This window comes from Rhamphochromis sp. 'chilingali' (genome assembly GCF_963969265.1).
Source record: "Rhamphochromis sp. 'chilingali' genome assembly, chromosome: 2".
Taxonomy (NCBI): domain Eukaryota; kingdom Metazoa; phylum Chordata; class Actinopteri; order Cichliformes; family Cichlidae; genus Rhamphochromis; species Rhamphochromis sp. 'chilingali'.
The window spans coordinates 34,419,720-34,439,690 of NC_137930.1; the positions used below are offsets into that span (position 1 = coordinate 34,419,720).

The following is a 19,971-nucleotide window of genomic DNA, read 5'->3' on the forward strand; positions in this document are numbered from 1 at the left end:
TGAATAATGGTTCAAACTAGCTAATTTAATTTTTGGATTGTGCAAGTTAGTGTCATATCTTTGGCAAGCTTTTTAGTGTTGATCACCATCTATCCACAAGCACTAGACAACAAAGCCATGCAACTTAAAGAATCCTGAATTAAATTTAATGGGAGATTTCAGTAGCAAAGCAAAGCAATGGTGGGGTTCTTTGTTTTGTTTTTTTACACTTTGTGATTGATCATAAACTATTTGTTTAAGACAGAAGATTGACTCTTCTTTTCTGTCCTCTCTCTGCAGCCATCAAGGTCAACTGTCATGGCTCCTGTGGGGTCTCCAACACAGCAAACAGCACAGCATATAATGTGGAGGAACAGTACTTAAACAGCACGCTGTCTGTTGCCGAGAAAGGTAAATCAATATTTTCACACTCTGATAGGTTATCACACTTCTAGAGAGGTTAAAAACCATTGGCATACACTTGCTCTTTTTTCTAGGCAGCTGTTGCTCATTATTTGTATGTGCACTCTATGAAAAAACTTAAGGATATGCTGCTTAGATCTGCACGACAGTAAGACCAAACCTGTATCTTGAAAGCAGTGGACATACTGCAGGTGTGGCTCACTGGTTCAGCAGGTTCCCATGTACCTTATTGTTGAAATGCAGTGACCCAGGTTTGAGGCTGACCTTCAGCCCTTTGCTGTGTGTCCTCCCCTGCTCATTCTACCCTTTTCTGTCTGCTTTTCAATGCAAAACTGTCAAATAAAGGCAAAAAAGCCCCAAAATAAATCATCATTTAAAAAAAGAATATACTCCAAGTCAAAAAAAAAAAAAAACACTGATATGATCATTAGAGTATGTGAACTTTGCATCTTTCTTTGCTGATGACAGATTTATCTCCCAACCTATATCCCAACAAATATCAGAACCTCCTTGTCATGGCACAACTGTAAGACTTGACTCACGGCGACTGGCTTTTTACCCCATTCAGTTTAATGAAAATCTGCTGGAATAGAGCTAATGTTACATTGGCCTTCAGAGGTTTTTGCTTTCCTCTAACAGGGGAAAAGAATTTGACCGATCGACTAGTTTAAGAGTGGGAAAACAGTCAAAACTGCACCCAGTCCAGTGGTTGAGCTTGTAGATTGTATAAATATTGCTCACATATTTAAAGCCATTTTAAACAGTTGATCACATTGTTTAGAAATCATCTTTTTCCCCTGTAGGCTGACATGCATGCACCTGTGCACATCGTGATTACACATTTTTATGTTCAAGCGATTATATGTTCATTTAGTGTGACACAACCAACATAACTTGGGTCATTTTTAGTAGATCAAAGTCATTCTCTGTCATTTTCCTTTTATTGTTCATCTTCACATCAGAGAGCGAGAATGAGACACTGTCGTCTGTAATCTCAGCATCAGATCCTTGGGTAGCAAGAATGTATGTTTGTGTGAAAGTGTAAGCTAGTCCTGCTCAGCAAAAAATTATAGGTGTCAAAAGTGCTTTCTACTGAGAATACAATCAAAATTGTCTTTGAGATCATTCCAGACAACGTAAAAGTTATTTTCTGCAGATATGCATACAGATGGCTTTGAAATTTTTGCCTTGTCTTTGGTGTGCCTCGGGCACAACCCTAGTTTTTGCAGCCTAATGAAGAGTTACTCAGAGTAACAGTCCCCTGAAGCCTGTCTCCTCTCTGAGGTGAGACATAGCCAATCAGAGTCAAGAAGCACTGATGAGACGGTTGGAGAGCCCCCACAGAGAGCAGGTTAGAGTATTTTTCTCCCCTGAGTGTCTCTGTACCAACATGCTGTGCTGCACTGTGCTGTTCCTCCTGCCTACGGAAATAAGAGCTTACAAGACCTTCTTTTGCGAGTACGATCTTCCATCTTTTGTATGTGTTGCAGCCCATAAACAGAAGGTGAAATGTGCCACGCATGCATGAAATCTGTTGTAAATGCAAATCACACTGTGGGACACAATGGCAGGCATTAGAGCATGCAGTCCATGCTGGTTAAAACAGCAAACAGTTCAATGTTTAACTCTCAGGGCTGCGTTCTTCAGCGCATGATAGAAACTTCAGCCACACAATGCTGGAGAGTAGATTTAGTCAAGTACTTTACTTAAATATAGTATTCAGGTGCTTGCTATGCTACTTCATACTTTTTCAACATTTCAGATTGAAGAGTTGTATTTTCAGTATTTCTTGGATTGTTTTTTTTAATTTTATTTCACTATATAGGTAAAAAAAAAAAAAAGGCAAAGATCAGAGGAACATGGCCAGACTTGCTAGACCATTGTTGTGTTGTGTTTGTGTCGCATACAAGTGATGTCACAGGACTTTCGGACTGCCTTGCTGTAACGACCCCGTTCATATTGAGGTGGCACTCAATTGTAATGGAAGACTAACTAACAGAGTTGAGTCAAGCCGCTAGGTGCTAGTGGAAAAGAGGCATTAGAACCAAATGAACCGAGTTTGAAACTGAGTGCTGCTGGCCATGTCCATCGCTTTATACCATACCATACCACCTTTATTTATAAAGCACTTTAACATAAAACCAGAGTTCACAAAGTGCTGTACATGCTAAAAGCATAAGTAAAGAAAATTAAAATGAGATAAGATAAAATAAATAACTAAAAAACTAAAATAAATTGAAACATGTCAAAACAAATTGAGTCAAGAGAGAAGAGGCCTGCCTAACATGCAAGGGTAGATCATTCCACAACTTTGGAGCAACTACAGCAAAAGCACGATCACCTTTAGATTTATACTTAGTTTTTGGTACCTTAAGGAGCTGCTGATTGGCGGACCTAAGGGAACGGGGAGGTGTATATGGTTGTAGTAGCTCCGAGAGGTGGGGGGGGGGGCAGGCCATTAAGAGATTTAAAAGCAAATAAGAGAATTTTAAAAACAATCCTAAAATGTACAGGTAGCCAGTGGAGTGAAATTAAAATTGGGGTAATGTGCTCAAACTTTTTTGTTCCAGTTAAAAGACGTGCTGCAGCATTTTGCACAACCTGCAGGCGCCTAATGGACGCATCACTAACCCCAAAATAAAGTGTGTTACAATAATCCAGCCTAGAAGTAACAAAGGCATGGATTACTGTCTCAAAATGCTGTTTCGATAAGATGGGCTTTATTTTGGCTAATTCCCTCAAATGAAAAAAGCTAGATCTTACAACAGCTCTGACCTGGCTTTCAAGTTTAAGATTTGCCTCTATTTTAACTCCCAGATTAGTGATGACTGGTTTAACATACTGTGCCAGTGAACCAAGATCTATAATAGTGGCCTCAGAAGCGCCACCAAAATGGCGCAGACTGTACCCTTCCTTTAATGAATGCTATCGTCACAATAAATACACCATGTCACAAGGTTCACATCATGATTAAGTGCTTTTTTTCTGTTTTTATTTTGTTGACTACAGTCAAATGGCCTCCACAGTCACCAGATCTCAATCCAATCCAGCACCTTTGGGATCTGGTGGAATGGGTCATTTGCTTTATTGTGCAGCCAACAAGTGTGCAGTCTGTTATCATGTGAAAGTCGAATAAAATCTGTGAGGAATGGGTCCAGCATCGTGTCTATACCATGAAGGATTAAAGCTGCTCTTAGGGCAAAAGGCAGTCTACCTATTAGCAAGGTGTACATAATAAAGTGGCTAAATGGTAAATAGCCTGTATTTATATAGCGCTTTACTTAGTCCCTAAGTACCCCAAAGCGCTTTACACTACATTCAGTCATCCACCCATTCACACACACATTCACACACTGGTGATGGCAAGCTACATTGTAGCCACAGCTGCCCTGGGGCGCACTGACAGAGGCGAGGCTGCCGGACACTGGCGCCACCGGGCCCTCTGACCACCACCAGTAGGCAACGGGTGAAGTGTCTTGCCCAAGGACACAACGACCGAGACTGTCGGAGCCGGGGCTCGAACCTGCAACCTTCCGATTACAAGACGAACTGTCAACTCCTGAGCCACGATCGCCCCCACTTCTAATTAAAGTGACAAGATATACGTTTTATTAACTTTATAGACACAAATAATGAGAGGCAGAAAGTTTGATTATCTTCAAGCAGACCGAAGTTTCCTCTTTCCTCCATCCTCCGAATGCCTTTGGCAAAAGTCATTACCAAAAATAAAACAGGAAACAAGAAAAAGAGAAGACGAGGAAACCAACACAAACAAAACTAAAGTAGACAAATACACAGAACATTAAAAACAAGAGAAAATAATAATAATTTAACAAAAAAAGAAACAGACTGTGGCCATTTTTTGTTTTCGCCTGTGTGAGAAAAATCACACGTACTGTTCGTCAGCTGTCAGGCAGGGCGTTTCTGGGAGGTGAAAATTAAGTCGAACAGGAATCTTGAAATGTTTGTGCAGACACAAACATGAGCACACCCACTTCACCCATTAACATAGCAGCTTTGATGTTGTAAGAAAGAAAAATATATACATACAGCACTGTGAGAAAGTGTTTTCTGCCTTCCTGATTTCTCTTTTTAACATTAGTCAGACTTTAAATTTTCAAATCATGAAACAAATTCGTTTATTAATAACAAACATAATCTGAGTCAATACAAAATGCAGTTTTTAAATTTTGATTTATTTTTAAAAGGAAAAGGTTATCTAAACACGCATATCCTAAGTGAAAAAGTCATAAGAGAAAAAGTAATTGCCCCATAAACCTAATAATTGGCTGTGCCGCCCTTGGGAAAAGGAACTGTAATCAAGCATCTATGATAAATGGCAACAAATGTTTCACTTTGAATTGTTTTAATTCAGTTTTAATTCAGCCACATTGGAGAGTTTTTGTAAGAGCTGCATGGACGGCCTGTTTGCGGTCATGCCAAAGCACCTCGATTAGATTTAGGCTCAGACTTTGAGTCGGCCACTCCAAAATCTTCATTGTGGATTTGTTTTTCTTTTTGGTGCCATTCAGAGGTGCACTTGCTGATGTGTTTTGGATCATTGTCCTGCTGCATAACACAGGTGGTGTTGACCTTCAACTGATAGTTGGACGTTCTAGTTGGACGTGCATTTTGCTATTTATCGTACAGTTTATTTTAATCTTTGCGTACAGCGCTTTGTGACTACCTGTCTATGAAAAGCGCTTAATAAATAAACTTTACCAGAAAATCCTGAAGTAAGTAAGTAAGTAGAGAGCAGAGTTCATGAAGTAGACCCAGACCACTACGAAAACTTTCTCAAAGGCTTTGGGGTCATCAAGATGATTTTGGTAAATGTGGGATGAGGTTTAGAGGTACAGCTGAAGAGGAACAGCTGTAATGAGTCTGTATTATTGTTTAACTTGATTAAAAAAAAAGAATATCTAATTTTATTGCCTTGAACCTCTGAATTTATTATTATTGTATAAACAAGATTTGTCTCTGAGTTCTTTGCATTTCATGCAGTGGTGCTTATGAGTACATGAGGAAAGTCAATACAGTTTGAAGTGTATTATTAGAAAGCGTTTTCACTATAACTACGCACCGACCAAATAAATTCCTTTCAAATTATTAAATATTTTCTAACAGAAGGTTCTTGTTCTTTGAAGTGAAGACTCAGGCCTTCTGGCAAATATGTGATAGTAAAAGTTATTTTGTCATGTCGCCCAAATTCCTGGAGTTTAGTGTTTCACATTTTATTTAATTTATCCAGTGTGTGACCCTGGGCTATCTGTACCAGCGTGGTCCTCCAGTTAAAGAAATTGCTGTGAGATGAAGACCATCAGTTCTCACACTGGCACAGTCAGATATTACTCTGACTCCTTAACAGAGAGCTGCGAGGTTAAAAATGTTTTAATGTAGTGGTCTTGCATGCAAACATTCTTCCGTAGATCATTATTACTTCTTCTATTTACAGCTTTTAGTTGTATAAAGTTTTTTTCTGCTATATTTAAGAGTTTTATTAAATGAAATGAAATTGTTTATTTACTTATTGTTGAAACTGACACCAAAACCCAGGTGCTGATTCAGTGCTAATCCCAATAACTGGGACATGAATCTGTGAGTTTTCGTTTAATGAAGGGCAGGTTTGAGGTTTTTTTGTTTAGTTTTTTTATCTTCCTCTTAATAACAGAAAGAGACGTTGAAAGCAGGAAGTTCTTTGAAGCAATAGTTAAACTTAAAGCCTTACTGTGAAACGTAAGGCACCAGAAGGAGAAGGTCATAAATAATTCATGACACACCCTCTCTCGGAGTTCCTCTTTATCTCTGCCGTTTTCCCATATCTCGCTCTCTTCCATAAAGGGTCTGGTTCGCCCCCAAGGGTCGAGCAACGGAGGGAGAGTGAGAGAGGAAGGGTGACAGAAGATCATCTCTCTCTCACAAACACACACACACACACACACACACACACACACACACACACACACACACACACACACACACACACACACACACACTAACAAAGCAAGTGACCCTCGCTGTGGCTGGTTGATAATGTGGTATGCCACAGATGCTTGGCGGTTAGGGGAGTGAAGACCGCTTACATCAGCAGCTCTTCATGGACACTGACTTTAAAAAGTGAGAGCTTCATATTTAGAACACGTTTAGGACAAAGCCACGTGGAAGTTTTTTAATAGTATTATTTACTAATACTGGCATTTCTGCAAAGACAATATTTCTTCTTCATTAGGTTTATAAATGTGTTACTAAAAAGGCACTGTTTGTGCCAAAAACCCTTCTAGTGTTGTTTTAAACTTTAAAAAACTTTGATTTCTACAGTGAGTAATCCAAGGTAGTAGCAGCAACAGTAGTTCTGTATTTTCAAAAGCGACTGCTTATCCCACTGTCAGTTTATGTCTTTGGTCTGTGCTGCCATTTATGCATCAAGGCTGTTTTGGTGTTTGTGTTGTAGACACATTTGCATTCTTTGTAAAAGCATAAAGTAAAAGGATTTTTGATGTTAAAATGCCAAAAAATACATTCGGAAAAAAATGGTCTAGAAATTATTGACCGGGTTACTCAAAGAAAATCCACAAACCTTTATGTAGGAAGTTTAATACCAGAACTGTTTTCTTTCTGCTGTCTACACCTGCTAACTAAAACATGAGTGCATCTTAGCAATGTCTCTTTTTAGTTATCATGACTTGGTTGTCTAGTTTTAGTGTTACCCAAAACAAAAAACCTGGAAGCTTCATACTGAGATCATCTAGATGGATAATTAAAGCTAAAAAATATATATATTTCCTTATAAAGTATCCTTGTAAGGTCATCTGAAAAATATCAAAATATTTGTGAGCCTCTGGGCTGTGTCGGGGAGAATTGGTGGCTCTTAGGTGACACTAAAAGCAAAATATTATCTTTTTTTTTTTCTTTTATTGTGTCCTTGACTACACAGACTGTGTGAACCACATGAAATAGTCACAGTTCAGGTCTGTGTAGTCATCCTAGTATCTCGCACAACATGGGGCTTGATCAAAATATCGATGAACAAATATATTTATTTTCATTTATCCAACCTTTATTTAACCAAAAAGAGCAAATAATGAAGTTGATTAAAACAAAAACTGGTATTGAACAAAAATACAGTAAACTAGAATAAACACAGGGTTCAGGATTATCACTGATCTGGGGCCAGTAAAAACCTATATTGAGGCAAGTTGATTGGCCCATTTGGAGCCTCACTTTATAATCTCTTTATGATAATAGGTCCTGCTAGGTTTTAATAGCAGAATGAATGTTTGTTATTATTATTATAAGGTTAAATAATGATAATCATTGATGTTGTTCCTCATTTGTGACTTTTAAAGAGTCTTTTATTCTTTCACTCGTGTGGTCCTGGCCCAGTTTGCATGCAGTGTGTGCACTGCAGTGTTAAGACTGACTGTTTCTATTAGCAGTAAACAGGACTGAGTGATAAGCACACACACGCATACACACACACAGTCTGAGCACTTTCCCTCAGGAAACGTAGACTGAAGGGGAAAATGTTGTGCCCGTCCCTAATGAGGTGGGACATGTTGCTATCTGTAGTAATTTAATTGGGCTGCCAGCTCATCTACAGAATTAATAAGCTGGTTGACTCAAGGTGCTCTCAGTGTGATGGGGACATAAAGGCGATTTTTGTTTCCTTATGATCTACTTATTAGTTTTAACTGAGCTTGTAAAGTAAACGGTGCATGTGATGATGGCCCATGTGAAAAATAAGTTTGAACTCAATCAGAATTTCTTTCTAGCTGATTTCTTTTATAGAATTTCTTTCTAGCTACAGGCAACAGTTGTGCGATTTGTTAAATTATGGGTAACTTGTCTTCAGGCTAATAAGATGAGATGCACTTTGACATGTTTATTTTACTACACTTTGGTTTTTAGGTTATTCAAAATTGTCAAACTCTGATTTTTTTTTTTTTTTTTTTGTGCAAAAGACAAAAAACCCTAGAGGCGTCTCTCTTCTGTGTGTTCTCTTCTGTAAAATTTATTATAGTGACGCCGATCAGGCACAATGTTTTCACCACTGACAGGTAAAGTTAATAGCACTGATTATCTCTTCATTATGTCGCTGGTTAGTGGGTAGGATATATAATGGAGCAAAGGAGATATTCTGTCCTAAAAGCAGGAAAAATGGAAAATTGTAAGGATTTTAGCGAGTTTGACAAAAGGCCAAATTGGAGACGACTGGGTCAGAGCATCCCCTCAACTGCAGCTTTTGTGGGGTGTTCCTGCGGTGCACTGGTGGTATCTATCAAAACTGGTTCAAGGAAGCAGCAGTGGTGAACCAGCAACAGGCTGATGGGCGGCCCAGGCTCAGTGATGCACAGACGAGCTATTGTAGCTCAAATTTGGCTCTGATGACAGGTGTCAGAATACACAGTGCATACAGGCCTGAACTGGCGACTGAAGAAGACTTGGATGAACAGCTTTCTGAGACCTGAGATCAACTTTCCCTCAACTTTCAGGCAACTGTTTGAACAGCTACCAGTGAGACCACAAGATACTGCTGATTGACACAGTGCCTGGTGGTAAATACATTGGAGCGTTGCCTAGACAACTAGACAGAGCGAAGCAACAATTTTCAACTTTATGTGGATTTATGTGTCGTTCTGATTTCTGCTGTAGAAAATCATGCAAATTTATTTAAATCTCATGCCTCATTTGCTTATTTAAACATGAAAAACGTGAGAAAAGTAGAGATGGGAAAAATAATTAATATTGTCTGCCTTTTAATATAAATCTTTCTTTGCGTGGGATTCTGATTATACCAGTAACTAACAGATGAGACTGGATATTCTCTTTCTTTTCCATACTGTCAACAAACCCCATGTCAAGGCCAAAATCAACAAAGAAGTAATCATTCTAATGAGCTTTCCTGTGCAGGCCAGGAGCTTTTATCTGCATTTCCTTTGCGCCACGGAGCTCCATTGTTGTCCAAAAACAAATAAAAAAAGACATCAGTGAATCCCGCTGTTCCACAGTCGATTACATTTTCCTTCATTACAGTAAACATGCGCTGTAGTTCATCTTCAGCCACTCTCACTTGCGCCATCTGGCTGTAAGCACCAGTTTACCAAATGTGTACCTCTCCCAGCAGGTTTCAGGTGAGAGTTGAACTTCACTGAGGGGGAAAAAAAAGTTTATGGTCTTGGACTAGGCTTAAACCATTTCTGGAAAACTGACCCTTTATATGATTGAGTTTGAATAACATTTATTTATTGTATTTATTTAAACCAGAGATAAAAGTTCGTGAGGATAAAGCTCAGGGCTGTGGCTTTTGTTTTAGGAATTTGCTAGCTATAAAAAAAAAAAACACGGAGCATTCTTATCTTAGCTTCAATCCAAACGGTCATACTTGTCACACTGATGCTGGCCTGCAGATGTGATGGGATGGAAGGAAAAGGCTTGGCTTTGATTGCTGCCGCCTCGCCAAGCCTTTAAATGATTGCTGAGAGAACCTCGAACCTTGCCACTTGTGTCACCCAGCAGTTTATCACTTCTTATTATTAACCATTAATAGTCTAAGTCACTAGAAAAGATAATTGTAATCGTCTCAGCTAAAGCCTGTTTTGTCTCAGAAACCTCATCCTGCTGGGAAAGCAGGTGAGCCCAGCCAGCACGCCGTGTCCTTAAATTAAAAGTTAATGAAAGAATATGGACATAAATTATGAGATTTTACAGCACATTCACTTTAATTTGCAGTTTTTTCTGTCTACTAATTTTACTATAATGATTTTAGCATATGTATATTTATTAGTATGTGCCTCTCTCCTCCTTAATGGATCTATTAAAATCTGTGTTTTGAGAAAAGCGTCATTATAAATGTAAACCTTTTTTTTTTTTACAGGTGTCCTTGGAGTGGGCGAACACAGTTTCCCGTTCCAGTTTGTTATTCCAGGTGAGTGAAACGTCATTCTTCTGTGTGCCCAGCACCGCCTCACTTCCCGTAACAAGTTTTCTTAGATTTGTTTTATCACCCATCTAGGTCAGTTCAGCGAAGGGTGCATGCTGATGCAGGTGTGATAACCCCTGTCGACAAAGCAGTTAAGGTCCAGTTTGTGTGTAGGCGAATGGAAAAACATTACGTAATCAGTGTTTAAAGATTTAGGAGTGGTACGCCATTTCCTGATACTTTTATTGCTACTAAAAGTTTTTTTTTTTTTTTGCTCATGATAGATAACAAAATTGCAGTGTGTAAATAACCCTAAAGATCAGCTGAACATTCTTGGCACCTGTAAGGCCACACATTGTGCAATCTGTCTGGTATCTTACACCCTCTCTGAGGCACAGGCTGACACACAAAGGGGGGTAGCCGGGGGTTATTTTTAGTTCCCTCTCCTTTTGTGCAGTCACTGTTTAATTGGGCTTCATGCCTCCGTGCTTTGTCCTCCCCTCCTTTCAGCCCACCAGTCTTGAGAACATCAGTGAAGGGCATGTTAAATATCAGGCAGAGAGGTGGCTAACTGAAGGATAAAGAGGCTCCTGCTGCCCCCTGCTGGTACCTCAGAGAGGCTAACAAACCCTAAAATGAACAGTGTGATCCTTAAGAGTTTTTATGGTAAAAAAGAGTCTACCTGAATTGTAACATGTGGTTTAAAAATTGAGCATTTATCATAATATCTTAGCAAGTTTTCTTTGTTATTCTTTTCAAAGTTTCTCTAATAGTCACAAAAGACATCATAATAAAAATGAATCTTCCGCAAAAACAGTGTCACCAATAATCAAAATACATACATGACAGTTGGTGAGGAGGCTTATTTTTGCAAATTTTTGGCACTACACACTCTTAAGGGCAAATGGAGTCTCCAGCTTATACAAAATGCTCTGTTTCACACAGTTTTTCTTCTACTCTTGGCTCTGAAAATCATAAAAGAGATGGGATCTTAAAGCTATTCAAACCTGTTTTAGAGGGACATCCAATTAGAAGAAAGTTGGCTTAAAAGGCTGAAAAGCTCAAATGACTTGTTTAACCCTCTCGAGGCAGGCGTTGCCGATTTGCAACAGTTAAAAACCAACAACCTGATTACCCAACATACATATTTTATGAGTTTTTTTTACTCAGAAGTACCACTGCAGGACTTGGTTGTGCATTAGCAACAAAAAGTTTAATTTGAGCCTGAGAGGGTTAAATCAGCTAAGGAGCTGAACGAAGGCTCAGTGTAGGTTAAATAAGGATTATTTTGAACTGTGAGTAACACAGAGTTATAATGGGTCCACTTTAAGGTCAAAAGATGAACGGACATTGCATAAGGAGGGCTTTGACATCGCCAAGTTATTTCTAGGCTCTTATGTTTCCAGTCTATGGATTTTGTCTGCACTCCAAGGAGCAAGACAGGCTCTACAACCCTTAGCCACTTTCAGTAACCACGAGCAGCCCACTCCCCAGGGAAATTCGGCCTGATGTCAGCCAGTGATGGCTCCATTTTAGTTGCCAAGCTGTCTGCAACCAAACAACAACAATCTGCCTCTCCTGCTTAATTCTTATTGACAGCAGCAGCAGCAGCAGCAGATAGTCCCTGGAGCAGCTGGCATTAACATCTGAATGAGGATCAAGGAACACATTAGAACAGAGACTGCGCCAGGGGGCTCTGCCATTATTTTGACACCACATTAAACTCTTTTGCTGTGCGTTCTGCTTGGAAATTTATACACAGATTACTCCATGAACAGGTTTTGAACCTGTTGTTTGGGTGTTTTTTCCTCTTCACTGGATCTGAACATCTCTCCCCTTCTGTCTATCTCACTGCTGTCTCCCCAGAATTGTTATTTTTCCTCTTCTTGAATTTCCTACGCTCCTATGTTTACCCTCACAGTTTCCACTTCTTCACTGTCCTTTTCCTGAGACACATGGCCTGTCCTTTTTTCACTAAGGACACCTGCAGGAATCCATCTGAAAGCTTAGTTTAATGACATCTCCAAGGGAATGCATACAGATTTCAGCTCCGTCTCTGCCTAGGGGAAAATATCTACAAAAAATAAAGTGTAGCCACATTAATATGACATTTTCTAGAATTTCTACATTTAATTTTCCTTTTTGTCCTTCTTTTAAATTTTTTTTAACTTAAATTTACAATTAAATGTATTGAACTTAAACTTCTTTTTTCCTTTTTTTCAATTTAAAAGAAAGTTTTTGCTAATCCTTAATAGAAAATGCTAAAAAGAAAAAAAATTATCGAGTCGTTCGTTGAATCCCTCGCACAAATTAGTCATCGAAATATATACATTTGTATGACTTTTTAAAAAATATTTCTTGTACTTTCTATTACTGTTCTAGTACTTTTGCTTTATTGCAATAGTTCTGACTAACAGCATTGTTTTCAGTCTAATTTACTTCTTTGTTTTTCCTAACCAGAGGCAGCCATTTCCTTTGATTTGTGTCAGTCACCCAAAGGTGAAATGCTGACTCCTTAAGTACACTTTGTAAACCAGAAACAAACAAGTTTGTGGAAATGCAAAAGCAAAATGTAGAAAATACAGAAATAGATGTAGAAATAATTTCATACATTTAATGTGATGTTATTTATTGGCTGTTTCTGCCCGCCATAGTTTACAGGCCGCAATATAACAACTCATTGGTTGTATGAGAACTTGAAAATGTTAGACTTTTAATCACATAGTTTACCTGTGATCCACTTAGTCGTCACCTATGGAGACAGTTTTTGCTTTTTGGGGGGGAAATTCTGTCTTACTGAGCTTGTTAGCTTTCTTGTACGGTGAAGGTATGACCCTCTGAATTTGATGTAAGTTACAGCTTTATTGAGAAATTGATGTGGGTTGGATTGAAATTCCCAATGTCACTCATGTTTGTGTTTTCTTTCCCCACAATCTCCTGCTTAGCTGCTGTCCCAACTTCCTTTGAGGGACCCTTTGGGAAAATAGTTTACCGAGTGAAGGTGACTATTGACACGCCACGCTTCTCCAAGGACTACAAAATCCAGAAGCCCTTCTACCTACTCAACATGCTTAACCTCAATGAGGTTCCAGACATTGCTGTAAGTGCTTGATTCACATTTGTTTTCCTTCACTTTGATCTCACCTTTATTCTCTTTGATTCTTGCCCAGTGCATTTAGGACTGGATTGAAAAGAATGCTGTAATGCATTTCTTTATTTAATAAACTTTTATCTTTGTCGAAGCTTATTTGATTTCGTTGCAGAGCAGGAAAGGGTTCTCTCCCTCCTACTCATAATCAAGTCTCTTCTCCTGATGACTGTCAGTTTCCTGTTTATCCTGCAATAAAGAGTCTGCACAGCTTCTGCTAGCCAAACTTTTTAATTACTGCCAACGTACAGACAGACAGACGTTTATTCAACAACTCTGCCTCTTCAGTATCACAGTTCTGCTGTGGCCACCAAGAAGTTCAACTACCTCCTGGTGAAGTCGGGGACTGTGATGCTGAAAGTTTGCAGTGACATGAAGGGTTACATCCCCGGTCAGGTCATCAAGTTATTCACCGAGATCCACAACAAATCTGGCAAGGACACGGGGTGTGTACTGGCCAGTCTCGTACAGGTATGTTATTAAATGTAGACAGTTATATCAGTATTTCTTAACTCATCCTTGGTTCGTGTAAATCATCTTTAAGAAGGACTGAGAACTCTTAGACCTTCTATAATAATAGAATAAACCAGAATTTCCACTCAAGTAACAAATCTTTTCATGTGGACACACATAAAATTCGTTTTACCTCAGATAAAAACAGTTATCTTGATCATTTCTAGAACAGTAAGTTATCCTGCGAGCTTTCACATTAGTGGTGTGTGAAGCGGTTTGAATTTGCCATTACATCTTTTCATGCTTCTAATTGTTTGACTTTGTCACACCAGAGAGTGGCCTACAAGACTAACAAGCCTGTGGTAGACCTACGGACCATTGCAGAGGTGGAGGGAGCGAAAGTGAAGGCAGGAAAACATGCAGAGTGGAAGGAACAGATCATCGTTCCTCCACTCCCTCAGTCACAACTGACAGGCTGCAACCTTATAGACATCATCTATTTCATTCAGGTGTGTGTGTATGTGTGTGTGTGTGTGTTATACCAGGTTGATAGCAGTTTTGCAGGTTTAACATATGTTAGTTGAAGCTTTTCAGCTCCAGCTTTTCATTTTTCTACTTCCTTTATGCCGTCCTAATTGTTTCTGAATCAGACCACAGAGTGTTGATGGCAGCCATCTGGTGGGCTGTGAAGGTACTACAAGTTAACTGTAAAAAGTCATTTAAAATAAATAATAATAAATAAATTTGACCCTAAATATTTAAATATCAAATAAAGATTCTAACTTTTCATTTTCTGAGCTATTTTTGGATCTAAGTTTGGATCTAAGTATTAGGAAATAACTAAAGTGGAGCTGCAGGTCTTATAGAGCAGTGAAGCTTTTAATGGACAGTTGACCTTAAGAAGTAAATTATCGTAGGATCCAAATGAATCAAAAAAATTCATGTGATTGTCCAAGGTGAAAGTATGAGTAGGTCACAATAGATTTTTGAAGTGGGAAGAAGTTCAGAAATTCCTCTATGATGATATTGTGATATTTTGCAAATGACCATTGCAGCTAATAGCAGATCATCTGATATTTTTTTTCTTCCCCACTCATCATTTCAGATATTTTTTTACCATTTTCAGTGCTACATTGAAGTATGATTGCAAGTTTGGCAAAACGGTTCGATTTGCCAGGGGAAGCAATTTGCAAAACTTTCCAGGTTGCAGTTTCTTGGTGTTCTTGAGTGCTGCTGCTTTAAGAGGAACTTATTAAAGTAATCTGCTCGTGTCATTTCTAAGCTGTTAAAATGGTGGCTGCATGTATTAAACGTGCTTTTAATTCTTGGTGTCAGACACTTTTCTACACAAACAAAGGGTCTTTGCTAAGGGTACCCAAAAGGGGTGGTAACTTTTAAAGAATAGATTCTACAGACACAGGATCAACTTGGGTGGGGGGAATATAAAAAATAAATTAGCTGTGAGTAATGCACAGTTAACAGGGACTGATCCCGCTGCTCCCTTCACGGATCTCTGTTTGTGTTACAGGTGTCACTAAGATATCCTGAAGCAGCTGTCACTCTGCCTATCTATATCGGAAACATCGCTTTAAACCAGTCTCCGACGAGGTCTACACCCACCAGTCCAGCGGGTGCAGCAGGGGTGATGCCCAGCGCTCCGCCAGCAGAGGAGGATCGAGGCGATGATATATGTGCAGGAGGCTTTACCAGTGAGGAACTTCCCACAAAGAGTCACTCACAGCAGGATCCCTCAGGCCAGGCAGTCACAATGTCTCCCAGCGCCTTCAGCTACGCACCAGGTGCGGCAGCGCCGCCTAGCCACAATCCCCCCGATGCATCTGCTCCGCTCTTCTGTTTGTCCACAGGAGCCACCATACCTTTCTTCACTGAGGGAAATGTTGCTCCAACCCCCACTTCCTGTTCACTCATTCTCCCTCCAGAGTACAGCACTACTGACTACCCTCATGGTTAGTACTTAATAAACCTACCACACCCAGACAATCACCTGCAAGGTGTAATGGCTAATTAGGCATTTATGAGTTGCATCATCATCATGCTTCAAGTTTTAAAAATATTGGCCGATATTGGGTTGTTGTTTTTTAAATCACCAAATATCTGTACATACCAGTCTTATAAAGTCCTGTATCGGCCAGGCTCCATTCACAGCAGTCCACATAATTTGTCAGATAATAACAATAAAAATACTCCAGATTAGGAAGAAACTGTTGTAATGCTGTATAGTTGGGTATTTAAAATGTGCAGCCAGCCTTAATGTGGACATTAAAGGGCCTGCAGTTTCTTGCACTTCCACATTTTCAGCTCCAGAGTTCGACTTCACTACTACTCATGGAAGCCATGATAGCGCCCCCCCCACTCCCCAAAATGACTAAGCAATGTGTTTTGCATTTTCTGGCCTATAATCTCTAGTAGATTAAATCACAGTAAAATTCCGAGATAACCTTAAACTCTTATCTAGTCCCGTTTACTTTTCTTTGCCTCTGTGTGTTCCAGAGCCCCCACCTAGTTATGAGGAAAGCTGCAGTAGTGCCAACTCCAGTTTCAACAGTAGACAGTAGAGAAGAAACAGGTGGATGAAGAATTGTGACCACTCCCACCTACACCTGTTTGCACTTGCCTCGAAACGAATCCAGAGACAAGGTGGATGAAAAGAGGATGGATGCTTCAAACTCCCCAAGGATTGATTCTTTGTCCTGCATTGAGTTTTGTTTTGTTTGTTTTTTTAAAAAGGGGATAATTTCTTATAATGAATATAAGAATTTAAATTTTTCCTCATGTCCCAGCAGATAATGTCAGGTGAACATCACTGTGCCTAAAGAAAAAAAAGAAAAAAGTATTTCAGATTGTTATACAGCATTTAGAATAATCAGTCGTTGGACACGTCTGTTGTGTTTTTATTTCCAACATGTTGTTGCATCTGTGATGCCTTGAAACTAAAAGCTTTCAGTCTGGCCTTTTTGTGGTGGGGCGGGGGGGTCCGGGGGTCCAAACATGCGCTTGTTAGTGTGGTCCGCTGCTCTTTGTACATGTCTCTACTGTCCTCGTCGTCGTGCAGGCAGAGCTGCCTCCATCATGGATATAAAAAGAGGAATACACAGTCACAGGTGATGCCTGTGATAACAGCTTCTTTTCACATCAAAATCTGTTTTTAAATGCACAGAATGGTTATAAAGATAAGTAGGTCCTTAGGGAAACCACTCGGCTGAGTAACTGATTAAAATAATTCAAGGAGCAAATTCAAATTCAGTTCATTCAGTAGTTTTCCTCTGGTCTGTTGTGCTGTTTGTTTGTTTTTTATCTAAATCATCTTGATGTGAGTTGCCCGATTTCAAATATCCTTATTATGGAGCTACATGGAATGTTTAAAATAATACGTTTCAAAAGGTCATCAGCAATCATGAGCCAGTTTCTCAAACAAAGTCCTAAATCTTTTATTCTACTGTCTATTGCCATCATTCTTCTGTCAACGTTTGCCAACCATATCCCTCTGCAGAAGTAAGCATCCAACGACAAATGACGAGAGGCTCACAATGTAATCATTAAAAGCCTCCACAACAGCTAAGCTGCTTCTTTTCTTTTGCAGATGTAGATAATAGAAAATAAAATTGTTCCTAAACGAAACTGCTCCTGACAAAATCGGGGTATTTGTTTTGTGTCACCAGGTCATGATGTGGCTATTCCTTATCTTTCAGGCTGTTATGGGCTGTGGTTTGCACTGTTGGCAGTAATTCCGATGCGTTCTCGATGGGTTTTGGCTGCCCTTCTTCACAGATTCTGTTCATAACTTTTATTAATTTATAAATCCATCCAAGTGGTGGAGGGTTTCTTGTTTGGTGACCTCAGGATCACCTCTCTGCTGTTGGTAGATGATGTGTCTTGAGGCAGTGAGGCACTTTGCAGGACTGAGGGCATGGTTCTCAGCCGGAAAAGGGTGGAGTGTGCACTCTGGGTCAGGGACAGGTGTAAGTGTCCCGGGTCTTGAACCGACAAGTGAGGGAATAGAGGAGCGGGGGATTGACAGAGGGATGGGTGTGGTACGGGCCGTACCAGTATGCTTTGAAGAAGAGAGATCTGAGCATAAAAGTTAAGCTGTCGATTTACCAGTTAATCTATATTCTCACCCTTGCCTGTGGTCATGAGCTGTGGGTAGTAAGCCAAAGAATGAGATAACAGATATTTGAAAGGTGTCTGCGCTCTCCCATAGCAGTAGGATGTGGAGCTCACATCACAAAGAGCCAGTTGAGGTAGTTCTGGAATTTTTTATTTTATTTTATTTTATTTTTTACACAATGTCCTACTGGGAAGAGGCCCCCATGGCGAACCTGAACACGCTGGGGAGATTACATTGCTCAGCTGGTTGGAAATGCAATGAAGAACCCAATGAGAGGCTGGGTGCCTCTGGGTAGACCTCTGCCTCTGTAACCTGAACCCAGATAAGCGGCAGAAAATGGATGGATGGATATTTTCCTTCTTTCATGTTTTTTTTCTTCTTCTTTTTGTGTGTGTGTCTTTTAGCTCCAAAGGTGTCGTGCCATTCAGTTCCATTAAATCCAAGAGTAAGCAGACGGCTGCAGAGCTGATATGTCGGAAACTGGGAATCTCACACCGAATCAATAGTGATGGATAAACAGCACTACAGACCAGAGGAAAATTAAATACAAATTAGATTTTAAGAGGAAAAGGCCTTTTAATCAAAAACGCTTCCACAAAGCAGTGCAGTCAAACTTTGTTATTATTTATTATATTTTTTATTTCATTACGTCTCCCTTTCATTGGCTCCTTAAGATATTTTTCTTGCCGTACCACTTTTGTATTCAGAGGAAGTTTGTCTCGTGAGCCTCATTTTCCCTGTAGCTGGTTATGAGGTCTGCAGTACCGAAAGCCGTACTCTGCCCCCTTGTGGGTGATACCGGTACAGGCTTTATCTCTTTTGAGCCTGCTCTTAAAACTGGAGACTAAAACGACCAGCCATGTTAACTGACCCACCTAACTTAGTCCTTGTTTCTGTGATTCACCAGCTGAAGTCCGCTCTAGAAATGTATTTCTTTCCTTTCTGTTGAGCAGAACTTATAAACGGAGGTTGAAGATGCATGTGGTTTGCATCAGGATGATTTATGTTATTTTTCCCCTTTGTTGCCTTAAATTTCTTCTGGTGATTTGAGTGTGTCAGTCAGTGCAGATGTTAACACATCTGGACATCTCAGCACTTCATTTACTGTGTGTGTGTGTGTGTGTGTGTGTGTGTGTGTGTGTGTGTGTGTGTGTGTGTGTGAGAGAGAGAGAGAGAGAGAGAGAGAGAGAGAGAGAGGGAAAGAGAGAGAGAGAGAGAAAGAGAGAAAGTAAAATGCAGTTTAACTTCAATCAAACTTGAGTTCAAGCCAATTTCTGATCGAACATCTGTAAAAGTGGAGATATTTTCCTTTTTTGTCCATTTCTGCTTGTGGTCAGCAGTGGGGTTTAACTATTGTATTTTGTATTGATTTTATGTTGTTGTACCATAATATGATCTTAGCATTGCACAAATGTCTGCTATTTTCTGTTGTATGTATAGATATTTGTTCACCAAACCTTTTGTTTTGCACGTATAAAAACTCTTTTCTCATTTTATTCACAACAGCAAAATAGACTTCAGTGCTACAGTTCCACGTAGTTGCATACATTTGTCATGTTTTGTCATATATTGATGACAAAAAATTTAATCCACATCCTCCAGGCATAGTAATGCCTAATGTCCCTGAAAATCTGAAGCACAACATCTGCACTGAATGTTTGTGTGACTCTTCGTGTGTTTTCGTCTTATCTTGCCACTCCGCTTCAAATCACAGCATGAGTTTCTGATAACAGAAATCTTGTGGCTCTGCATTATTGTGAAAGCATGCCTTAAACAATCTGGATACCCTTCAACATTTACATGAGCCTGCGGTGGACTACCTTCTTCTTCTCTATGAGGACATCAGGACATGCTCCTCCTGCTTTGTGTCTGGCGGGACTGTGCAAAGTGCACTTGATGTACACAGATGTAGCTTTCAAA

General features: G+C 39.6%; 1 protein-coding gene across 1 annotated transcript in view; it reads left to right on the plus strand.

The window, feature by feature from the left end:
* The window catches only part of arrdc1b (arrestin domain containing 1b), a 46,997-nt gene extending 27,776 nt beyond the window's left edge, over positions 1-19,221 (plus strand). The window contains exons 2-8 of the mRNA XM_080876529.1: positions 280-390; positions 10,277-10,327; positions 13,267-13,421; positions 13,758-13,940; positions 14,255-14,431; positions 15,451-15,889; positions 16,434-19,221. Coding sequence (XP_080732655.1) covers positions 280-390; positions 10,277-10,327; positions 13,267-13,421; positions 13,758-13,940; positions 14,255-14,431; positions 15,451-15,889; positions 16,434-16,498 — 1,181 coding nt within the window. The 3' untranslated portion in view covers positions 16,499-19,221. The remainder of the gene's footprint in view (positions 1-279; positions 391-10,276; positions 10,328-13,266; positions 13,422-13,757; positions 13,941-14,254; positions 14,432-15,450; positions 15,890-16,433) is intronic.
* The last annotated feature ends 750 nt before the right edge of the window (positions 19,222-19,971 follow it).